The sequence below is a fragment of the Parasteatoda tepidariorum genome, chromosome 5, assembly GCF_982258835.1.
Source record: "Parasteatoda tepidariorum strain Cologne lab strain chromosome 5, Ptep-v5.0, whole genome shotgun sequence".
NCBI classification, from domain to species: Eukaryota; Metazoa; Arthropoda; class Arachnida; order Araneae; family Theridiidae; genus Parasteatoda; species Parasteatoda tepidariorum.
In genome coordinates, this window is record NC_141759.1 from 49,602,401 (window position 1) to 49,614,988 (window position 12,588).

General features: G+C 25.2%; 1 protein-coding gene across 14 annotated transcripts in view; it reads left to right on the forward strand.

Moving 5' to 3' along the window:
- Window positions 1-3,803: 3,803 nt before the first annotated feature.
- Window positions 3,804-12,588, forward strand: part of LOC107447641 (uncharacterized) — a 143,776-nt gene continuing 134,991 nt past the window's right edge. For 13 of the 14 annotated variants that reach the window (XM_087163869.1, XM_087163870.1, XM_087163871.1 and 10 more), the window contains exons 1-2: window positions 3,804-4,215; window positions 9,986-10,078. In XM_087163869.1, the coding sequence (XP_087019995.1) occupies window positions 4,047-4,215; window positions 9,986-10,078 (262 nt within the window). In that variant the 5' untranslated portion in view covers window positions 3,804-4,046. The remainder of the gene's footprint in view (window positions 4,216-9,985; window positions 10,079-12,588) is intronic. The other variant, XM_087163883.1, reaches the window with a different exon arrangement.

Genomic DNA, 12,588 nt, shown 5'->3' on the forward strand with positions numbered 1-12,588 from the left:
TTTTGCTTAAAATTTTATCGATTTTATTTTGAATAAAATAAAATCACAATTACATTAAACTATTCGCGATAAACAAGTTAAATCATTACTGTTTAGTTAGACTGGTAAATGTTTTAAAAAATATTAAAGGAAGAATTTTATAGCTGCTAAGTAAGAATAAAATTTAAGTTTATTGAGTTCATTAAGGTAATAAATTTTTTAGTGTGCAGTTAAATGTCAAAAAATCTACTGCTGCTTGGGTATAATATAAGAGGTAAGTAAAAGAACAAAATAACGAAAAAGAAAAGAGCGAAAAAAAAGAAAGGAAAAAAAACAAGAAACTTAGATAAGACTTCCGTTCACACAAAGGAATAAACAATATAAGAGTTTGTTTTTCGCTTAAAACACTTTTGCTTAAAATTTTATCGATTTTATTTTTAATAAAATAATTGTGATTTGATTTTTAATAATATGATGTTTAATATAATTGTGATTTGATTTTATTTTTAATAAAATAAAATCACAATTATATCAAACTATTCGCGATAAACAAGTTAAATCATTACTGTTTAGTTAGACAGGTAAATGTTTAAAAAAATATTAAAGAGTTAGAATTTCATAGCTGCTAAGTAAAAATGAAATTTATGTTTATTGAGTTCATTAAGGTAATAAATTTTTTAGTGTTCAGTTAAATGTCAAAAAATCTTCTGCTGTTCTGGTGTAATATAAGAGGTAAGTAAAGGAACAAAATAACGAAAAAGAAAAGAGCAAAAAAATAAGTAAATAAATAAACAAGAAACGTAGATAAGACTTCCGTTCACACAAAGGAATAAACAATAGAAGAGTTTGTTGTTATAAAAAAAATACAGGCGCAAACCATTAAAATATGTGGAAATAAAACATTTTCACCTGCAGTTTTGAAAAATTTATCTTACGTAGATAACATTATTGGAAAATATTTGATAAAAGATTTTAGAAATCAATTGTGCCATTCAAAAATATACTTTACAAAACTGTTTCAAGAAAAATAAGAGACTTGAACTTTGTTAAAAAAAACATTGACTCGTGTCATTTCGAAATACATATTAAAAATAACATCTTTTTTTTTATATAACCCCAAATAACTAGGTTAATTCTGCTAATAAGAAACTTGAACTTTGTGAAAAAAAACATTGACTCGTGTCATTTCGAAATACATATTAAAAATAACATCTTCTTTTATATAACCACAAGTAACTGGGTTAACTCGGCTTTGAATATCAAATACCTTTGCTGCTTCTCATTCATGGATGTTTTCCTTAAAAGTCTTTAAAAAATGATTTTTTAAAATAAATATAATGTTATAATTATTTTATGCAAACAATTTGTTAGGATATTAATCGTATCAAAGTGATTCTGAGAAAAGATGAGAAAATAATCAAATGTACTTGAAAAAAAAAATTATATTTAGGAATATATTTATGTTTAGGAATACAGAATATGCGCAACAGAAAGGAGTAATGTATAAGAAGACACTTTTTTGTTAACAATCAATGACGATAACCATATATTTTATAACAGTTCAAATTTGAAATATTTTTGATTTCTCTTGAGTTTTTTTAAAAATTTCGATAGAAACGTTAGGATTTATACCTAACAACATCTAAACTCTCAGTTTCTATGTTTTTTGTATTATATTTACTGATTTTTGTTACTTTTGACAAGAAGTCGAGAGCGAGAGACAGAGTTTTCAAAAATAATGGATAAAAAGTTTTTATTCAAAACATGAAGTTAAGAAAATCACAAAAAGCACTTAAACCTGAAATAAATATCAAATAAGTGAAAACTTCAGAGATAAAATAACTCCCGTAAAGTTTATAAATAAAAATGACCCTTTTTGTGTATTATATGTCTGTGATACAGTTATATTTATGCAGCATACAGTGTGGCTAACATCGTTCTTTAAATTACAGTTTTAACAGTTGATAGAACAGAAACTAACAATAGATTATAATTTTTTTAATCCTTAAATTTTTCCGTATATTTTCTTTATTTTAAGTTTCTAAATGCTATAATGCATCAAAACAAAATGTAACTTAATGTTGAACACTCAAAATAGTGATATTGATGTCACTTAAGGTTATTTAAAGTAAAGAGTTTATACTTATATAGTTGATAGTTATAGTTCACGCTAATATTCACGAGCAATACTTTCAGTTCTCTTTGTGTTTTTAAATACATAAAAGCAGACTTAAAATCCAAGTAAGATATGTCCAAATTTTAAAAAAATCAAAGATTCATAAAATTACTTTTTTTATAAAAAGTTTTCATAAAATAATAACATTAATCAGTCACAAAATCTGAAAGCATCGGAATTTATGTAATTATTTCTCGGCACACAAATAAATTTGCCACCATGATGAAAATAAACTGTTTTTATTAATCACAATTACGAGCTCCTTAAAGTAATTTTGTAGAACATTGATGAATATTTGAATACTTGAATCTAACGCAGTTAGAGAATTTATCACACACAATTAACAATATATGTAACTGAATTTGAGGCAAAATATTCAAAAAGAAACGAAATAAATATTCATCGTTAACTTAGCACCGAGTAATATATTAGGTACATATTTCCGGCAATTCGTTATATTTTTATATGTGTACTACTTTTTTAGAGCACTTAAAGTTAATATTACTTACCTAAAGTATTTATTGTGTGCAAAATTAATGTTAACTAATTATATAGTTTGATCATATTTTTTGCTTTCGAATTCCATTATTTATTGACCTCATTTTTTTCAAGCTACTCTTCTGCTATTTGTTATAGGGGTTATTATGCTATATAAGAAGTTTACTTTTGATAAAATGTTTGCTTTGCAAAAAATTACTTGTAAAAATGCAGAAGAACAAAATTAAAGTCATTTTTTTCATTTTAACAACTAAATGATCAATGACTAATTTAAAATGTAGTTTGGCGGTGAGTACTTAAGCTACTTAATGAATTAAACGAACTTTTGACCGGTATAGTCAGCGTGTTTTGGCGTTAAATAAGGAAAAGCAATTTGAGAAAAACTTCGCCAAATATACACGGAGAAACGAATAATGTTAAAATTACCGTACTGTAGGGCAATGACACTTCTGGTAAAAAAAACTCATAATTCTAATTAATTAATGAAATTTAGGTCTTCATTTCTAACAATAATTTTTAAAATTTCTCTCACTAAAATAATAAAAAGGTTGTCCTAAATTAAGCGATTTGTTAATTGTTACAACAGAAACAGAGAGTCTATTTTTTTAAGGAAATTGTTTCTTAAAAATCACATTTTTAAACACTATGGGTACAAATCTTGGCGACAAATATTCTGCGGTGGGAAGTAATCCTCATTGAAGTATGGGCGAATCAAGAAATTAAAAAATTTGGTCTATCATCGAAGCAGTACATGGGTGAATTAATGAATGAACTAGTCTTTAATGAATGAATAGCTTTTCAAGTTGCAATTTGTGACAGTGCAGTCATTAACTACAATGTTTGACTTTAATAACCAAATTTAGCGTTTTTTTCTTATGAATGACTTTTCTAACGCAATGCGATGTAAGAAACTTCCACTTTGTTTCAAATATTCACCTGAAATCAAAGTTATAAATTTCAAATTGTTTATGTGTTCAAAAATAAAAAAAAATTAAATAATTATTTTTTAAACGAATATTAAATTTAATTTAATAAATAGTACCGGTTTAAGTTAAGAAACTTTTTCTAGACAATACAATTAAGCAAACTTAATGGAAACTCGATAATGCATTTTTTATTGATTAAAATCTTTTAGACAATGATATGTATACAGATAAAAACAATGCGTTTGGAAAGGGAACTTAATTTTGATAACAAAACAATTAAAATCATTCTAACGGTTTGATGTTATCATTTAGTTTCTGCAAAATCAGCGTTATTGGAGAAAGTTTTTGCATCACGCTTTATTCTATATTATATATTCTAAAATATTTTTTCTATATTAGCATGCGAAAAATAACTGCTAATTGTTTTTATTTGTGTTAGAAATAGCATTTAAACTTTTAAGACTAACATGAGAGACCAATCTCTTGGTATTTTATGCGTTGTGTTTCTTTTGTTTTTTATTATTTCTATCACAGAATCTCACATGTGGAAAGTTCCTGAAAATTTTGAAATTTCTAAAAGTAATATTTCTGATGAAAGAAATCTGGGTATTTATTCAAGTTACAGTGAAAGAACAAGTAAGCATGCGTTCCGATGTATTAAAATTAATGTTAATTTTTAAATGAATGTTGAAATATAAAAACTTATAAACTATCAGCTCTCAATTCTATTGTAATAGCTCTCCTAATATTTTGCTTCCACACCATTTGCCTTTGATAATTAATAATTATCCTTTATCATTAGTCTAATCTGAATAACACCTCTATTTTTTGTTTTTGTTAGAAAAAAACAAATTTGATTTTTTTTTAAATGTTATGGGAAACTGATATCATGAAAATATTAATGTAAATACTTGCAAATACAATTATTACTAATTTTTCAACATTGATTTATAAAAGAGACAATATTTTGATAAAAAATTGTGTGCATGAATTTTATATATATATATATATATATATATATATATATATATATATATATATATATATATATATATATATATATATATATATATATATATATATATATATATATATATATATATATATATATATATATATATATATATATATATATATATATATATATATATATATATATATATATATATATATATATATATATATATATATATATGCAATCATAAGTGAAAATTTTAAGCTTAGTAATGTGACTAAAAAGTTTATCATTTGAAAAATTAGAATTCATAGCCGGTTAAAAATTAATATTAATAATACGCAATTGCCGTACTTTATCAGTACAAAGTTTTATAATACTCCTATTAAAGTCAAGTCAGAATAATCACATGTGGACTTAAGACTTACTAAACTAAACCTGGCACTATTTTCTTTAGCTGCTTGAATATAACTATTAAAAATATTAAATAAGAAGGTTTTCCTCAGATTATCACTAATAATGAATAAATTTCAGAATTTATTAAATAATATAAAACTAGTTCTAAGGCGACTTTCAATTTCCAAAATCTCTTCAATAGCATCCGCTTTTCTAAACTAAAATATGTTCTTCTGATCTATCAGAACGGTTACAAAAATTTCTTCAATTGCAATTTTGATTTCTGAGAAATTCTAATAAATATTTTCTTTTTAGTAATTTGCTTCATGATGGAAAATATATTTTTGCTCAGAAAACCACAAGTATCTAAGATTTCAGCACTACAAAAAAATATGCAGTTTTAAGAAAGTGGTGATTTGGCCCCAAATCCGCTACAAAAGTCGAAACACTGCAAAAGTACTGCAGTTTGTAAACTGCAGTATAATTTTGTAGTAGTACCAACTTCAAAATTTGGACTGTTTGTGTACGAAATGTCTATATTTAGTGGTGCCATCTATCGTGATCGATAGAAATACTATAGTTTTTGTTTTAAAAAAATCCTTTAGAAAAAATGTTTTCGATAAAAAAAATTTTTTTATCCTGATCTATTCTGTATTTAATTCTCTAATGAGAGAGTATTGTACTTGGGGAATTTTTCGTAATGAAGGTGTTGACACATTGTATCCTGCTATTTGAACTCCCACCCTGTCGGCCGTGAGATTGACAGCTGTATTCTTGCTGATGCAAGGGACTAAATGCTTTCATGAGGTTGGTCTTATTAGTTTGGATAAAGTTTTTGTTTTTTTAATTAAATTAGGTGAAAACAAAGTTAATAAATTTTCTCAGTGCGTCATTTCATAATTTTCAACTTATTTTGATTGCATACAGTAAAATAACAATTAAATGATATATTACTTAAGAGTGTTTCTTTTGAAAAATTCCTAAGAATGTAAATTTGAGTTTTTTTCCCTAAGTTTTGCTATTTTTCTTTGAAGTTTAAATTTTAAAAGCAAGGAGTTCTAAAAGAATTTTTGAAGTAAACAATTTTATAAATCTTATGCTCATTTAGGCTCAATTGAAAATACTAGGAGTTCTTTTTTTTTTAAACAAAATTATTTTTTAGTTTATAAAGCTTTATTTTCACGCAATAAAAAAAGTAAGCTGTTTTGAATTGTCTAAATTTGTTTAGGACAAATTTTTGAAACAGAGGGAAATTAATAAATTTTTGAAGGAGGGGTTTGAAGCTGAAAAATCTGGATTAAATTCAATTTTCAAATTCTATTTTGAAAACTCTTTCGATATAAATTTGTTTAAAATCAGAACTAAATATTTGTTTCGATTAGACAAAATAAGTATAATTTTTGTTCTGCAATAATCCTTGTTTAGTATGAATTCGAATAAAAAAATTATCTAATTAACACTAACTGCTTGCCTGCACTTTAATATTGTTTTTAACATAAACTTTGCGCAAACATAGTTTTCTTAAGTCAAAAAGAAATAAATAATAAAAATTAATAAAAATAAAATTAGTAATGAAATTATTAAAATGCAGAAATATTTATATACCCAATTTTACGCTTATTTTAAACTAATTAAATTGTGTCAAAATCTTATTTAAAAGTTTTTGACGCTTCTGAACTATAAATATTTACAATTAAATCAAGAATGTATTTTATGAATTTTAACTTTTATGAATATAGAGAGTGTACGTTATTTCCGTTATTAATATATATGTTTAGAATTTTTACCTAATTATACGAAATTAATATATATTCAAAAAAAAAGAAAAAAACGAAAGTAAGAAAGGAGAGAAAAAAGACAACATTATAAAAAGTTGATATACCAACTAGGTGAGCTAGGTTGAAGACATCAAACTCTCTCAATTTTGCAACAATATAAAGTAAAAGCAGTTTTTCTGCAGATACATCAGTAAGTATACTTCTGAAACAGTGACTGCATAATTATTTCAAATTTACTGCGGAATAACCACTAATATAAAGTTACAGTTTTTTCTAAAGACATGACTTTAAAGTGACCTCACTTAAACTACAGTAATTTTGTAGTCAATAGCTAGAAGTTTTTCAAAGTAAATGATTGATAAATTTTATATATATATTATATTTTATATATATATGTGTATATATATATGTGTATATATATATATATATATATATATATATATATATATATATATATATATATATATATATATATATATATATATATATATATATATATATATATATATATATATATATATATATATATATATATATATATATATATATATATATATATATATATATATATATATATATATATATATATATATGTATATATATATATATATATATATATATAATTTATCAATCATTTATTTTGAAAAACTTCTAGCTATTGACTACAAAATTACTGTAGTTTAAGTGAGGTCACTTTAAAGTCATGTCTTTAGAAAAAACTGTAACTTTATATTAGTGGTAACTTCAGATAACTTCCTCGTTGAAAGGCGCCAGCGAATCCTGACAAGAAAACTCCCGAATTTATAATTAACTCTTAACTTTATACCATAGAACAATCTAATTTCACATTACATTCGATTCGGCGACACTGCGTGAAGGCAGCTCTCACCAATCATGTCACTGATAAATTTGTTTCCTTTTTTTTCTATTAAATGTTAAGTTTGATTGTAAAAGCATCGTCGTTACTTTATCTTATGCTCCACAAACTCCAACTATATATATATATATATATATATATATTATTTTAACTAATTATCTCATTCTCGTCATTTTGATATTAAAGGAATTACTGTGCCGATTGACATACTGCCGTTTTGTTTTTTATTTATGCGCACAAGTTTGTATATTTTCCATCAAAATGATGATTTTTTATCAGTCAATACGTTTAAAAATTAACATTAATTATATTTTTCAAGTATTTACGGTTAAATTTTAATAATATCCGTTAGTTATACCATTTAAAAAATTTATTCTCAATCTGGTTCCTTGAGATTTAAAAACAGTTAGAAATTCATGTTTATTTAAGATCAATGAATTAGTATTATAAAACAAAGTTTCTACATAAATCCAGTCGTCAAAAAAATCACACGGCTTACAAAGAAGTAACACATCAAGTAACATACATTCTCTCCAATGACTGCGGAATTAACATAGTTCCAAAAACATATTTTCTATTAAAAGGAAAGATTATAAATTAATTCTTTAATAAATAAATTGACATTAAAAGAATATTGCCAATCACTACATATTAATAGTTTAAATTTTGGTATATTAGATAATGAATCATGTCTACTTATCCCTTCAAAATGAATTATCCTAAAAATATATTTCTTTCAAAATTCAAAGAATGTAAATTTAGAAAATTCCCATTTCGTTTAATATCAAATGAAGCGTCGCTACAGCGCTAAGTATTTCTCTAAATAAGTAGCTACGTGTCAATACGAATATTAATTCATGTACTTAGATTGAAAACGTAATAAAATATGCATCGAAAACAATCATAAAAAAATAAATAAATAAATATTTTCACTAATTTAAAATGATAAAACTTTTATCAATTGATAAATTTTCCCTCTTTCAAAAAAACAAGTAAAGAAGAGAGGTGAGATGAGGTGATGGTTTATCTGTAAAAGACTTTGAGAAACTATAAAATAACATTTGAAGTGGATTTAAGTAGATAAATAATTTTAATCATTAAACTAATATTAAGGCAAAGTTAGAAATTAAAATTTAAAAAAATTGAATGGAAAAATTTAGAATATTACTCAAATAATAATAATAAAAAGTATACACATTTTAAAAATCCTTTGAACTATCTCTCCTCCTTTCTCAAATGTTATAGAAACAATGTAAAACATTGTAGTTTATTCGAAAAAATAAATATTCCAATTACTGTTAAGTGATGAAACTTTGGACCGCTGATAAAAATCAAGTCTCTGATAAAAATAAAGAAACGAAGAAAGGTAGCGTGGATTCGTTCGTGGAGGTCACTGTACTTTTTCACCAAAGTGAGGCAAAAACCCCAAATTTCCTCAACTCATGTTTTATTTTAAAATATTTGACAAAAGAAAATATCTTTAGATAAAATTTCAAACAATGACTTCTGCTGACCCAAACCGAAAATTCATTTTTTTTTACTCTGAATAATAAATGTAATTAAAAGAACTTAAAATTTGTCGTCATAATTTGTTTAGAATTGTACTCATTTATCTTCCTATTTAACGTCGTAATTTACGTGTATACAGTATACCCGCAATTCTGTGATACAGACAGACACAAATTCTTTATTTTATTATATGCATTGACTTTATTTTCAAATGTGTTTGTGATCTCAACGGTAGGACAGTACTTGGAGAGGTTGTTTCAACTTCCGGTAGAAGATTCGGTTGTGTCTATCCGGTAGAATTCGATTTGTTTCAGTTGCGTCCTATTTTTTGTTACATCATCTTTCGCTTTGTTATTAATAGAATTATTTTTGATGCCGAAAAATTCATTTGCAAGTGGCGGTAATTGTTTGCTTCTGAGTGCGCTATGCGTCAAAAAACTTAATAGTTACATAAAATTAAGATTTTAAAAATCTCAAAAGACACATCACGACAATTTCAGTGGAGTAATGCATTGAGGGGGAAATACCGGGAAAAAATAGTCACGTTCTGCTGTGGAGTCAGAGGGGGACAGCAAGACTTCTTGTAGGGTTTCTTTTCTTTTGTTCTCATTTTTTTAAGCATAAATGGGGAATAAATTGATTACGCAGGTCTTGTTGCTTGTTGATTTTATATTAGGTATAACATTTAATTAGGTATAAAACATTTTTTTGACTAAAGAAAAGTAATAAAAAGTTAGACTGAAATACAGCATAATTTACACACTCAATTAAATATTTTCGCATAAACTTAAAAAAGAAAAAAAAAATTCGTTCTTGGTGATTGAGTAGTTCTTCAGAAATAGGTATTATTTTCGAACCCAAAATAATTTATAATTGTATTTATTAAATCAGGTTGCGGATGTAAGAATGGTGACTGTGATGACAACGGCAAAGGTTGCGTGTGTTGGCCAGATTATGGAAAAGTATCAGAAAATGAATGTCAAGGTAATTACAAAATAAAAATTTTATATTGTCTTCGTTTAAACTCTGAACAGATTCAAGTTATCTTACCATCATTTTAAATAACTTTTTTGTTAATTTTTGGCATGTCTAAAAAAACAAATATTTATATTATTTAGATTATATATATTTACATGCCCATATGCATTAATATTATGTGATTTATAATTTTCTTCATTCTCAGCATACATTTGTATGGTAAAAATAGAAAGAATTTAAGAATTAGGAACTAATTTTGATGGAAGTGAGCTAAGATCAAGTATTATTGGGAACTAATTAATTTTTATATTAGGTTGGGGCAAGATTTTTTTCTTGAAAGGATTCAATGAGGAAAACTTATGCCCGGGGTAGATATGTAAAATTTCAGAGAATTTATTTTCTTGCTTCTATCCGTAACCTTAAGCGCACAGCCTTAAGCTTCGAGAAAACATGCAGTTTTAATGATTTTTATAATAAATGAATAACTAACAGAACAAATAGCAACCTTCATATTTTAATAGAGCAAAAGATAGAAAAGATAAACAATGAAAAATATGTTATATACATTTATTACTGTTTAATAATAGCGTTTTGCAATAATGATTTGTGAAGATTTAAAAAATTCCACAAAATTTTTCAGCAGTTGGGAGTGACATATCACGCCACAGACTTTGTTACATCTTACTATCTCTTGAACATCAAGTTTCAAGTTTTTCTTTCTTGACATCAAATTTCAAGTTTTTCTTTCTTGACTATTACATTTTACATTGAAAGCTAACAAAGCCATTAATGTGATTTATTTTACATAAACAAGATAGTTCTGTTTAACATGCTATATTAAAAATACAAATAATTTGGTTTTTCTCATATTTGGAAGCCATTCGCTGCCCGTCAGAAGAGTAATTTTTACTAGAAGTTCTAAGAAACTTTAAACAATTTTTCTTTGCGTCATATACTTCTTAAGAGGTAGCTTCTAGAGCAGGATGTATAATGTTTCAAGGCCCTAAGTAAGTATGAAATAATTGGTAATTGAAAATACAGTTGTCCAAATCGTAAAACACTGCAATTTACAAGAATTACATTCCAATAAATAAACTTTTCACCTGCCACATTTTACAATCGTTTAAAATTATAAAATTAACATTCTTATCAGATTATAATAAATAAAAAGCAAGCGTGTAATATTTTACTTAGTAAAACACAACTGCCCAGAAATTAATGTCATGATTAATTTCCATACGCCGATTTATAATTTTATAATTAAACAATAGGATTTTCTTAATACTAAAATTTGTATACCAGTGAAAAGGGTATAGATACGAAATAAAAACAGCCTTTTTTGCTTTATTATGTCTGTTATCTTAATTACTCAAATAAAATAAATTTATATTTTAGTTCTTTCTGCAGATGACTTTAGTCCAGTGAAATTTTATTCTGAATCATTCAGAATATTAAACAATTTATAAAAGTATTCAACAAAAATAATTTCTTTTTCATTGAAATGTTATGTCTGTTACGATATTTATTGACAAACATGACTTGTCGCAATGTTGAAATTTCGAGAAGAAAAAAATTTAAGAATTTTTCTTTTTTTTATTAGAATTAAGAATTCAGATTAACTGATTTTTTTCTATTTTTCCAAGATTTACAACCATTATAATAATTATTTTTAGGTACTCGTTAAATTGTTTCTTAATAAACTATCATCGAAATGTGTTTTTTTAAGTCAATCATATTCCAAAAACAATCAAACTGTTTTACGTACATTGCTATCTTTAGGAATTAACATAATTAAAAATACTATAACGACCTGTATTTCCGAAACAAATGAAAAGAATATCAAACATATAAAGTGCTAAAATCAAACGGGAATCGATGACCTAATTCTTTCGACAAAAGGTCTTTAACACTGTAAAAGCAGATAAAAAAGTAACACATAACAAAAACAAAAAACAAAATAGATTTCTTTTAGATGATTTAAAAAGACCTTCATAAAATGTTTGTAAGGAAAAATGATTCTGTGAAAGTTTCACGTTTATTTTGTGTATGCGTTCCAACAAGCTTTGGACGAACTACATGTTTGTGTATTCATGAAATTGCCTCCTTTAAAACTCAATCACTCCAAAATTCGAAAATTATTAATTCTTCCAGTCTGAATGAACTGGGCAAACCCTTGTCTTGTGATTATAAAGAAGGATAGGTGCATGCATAATATTTGTAATAACTTTAAAGAGAAAGAAATACACACGAATTTTTATGAAGCCTCTGGTAAAATAAAATTGCAATGTTGGTCAAATAAATTAAATGAGCAAAAAAAAACTTTAACAGGAAAAAAAGAGTTAATATATCGGTTATACAAAAAGAACTAATAGAGACTAGTATTTCTGAACTGTTCACAAAACTCAACCCTAACATGAACAGAATAAGAAAAAACACATTTTCAATATTACAATTCAATTCATTTCAATTCATGCATGCCAAACAACACAACACAATTTCATTTCATGCATGCTAAA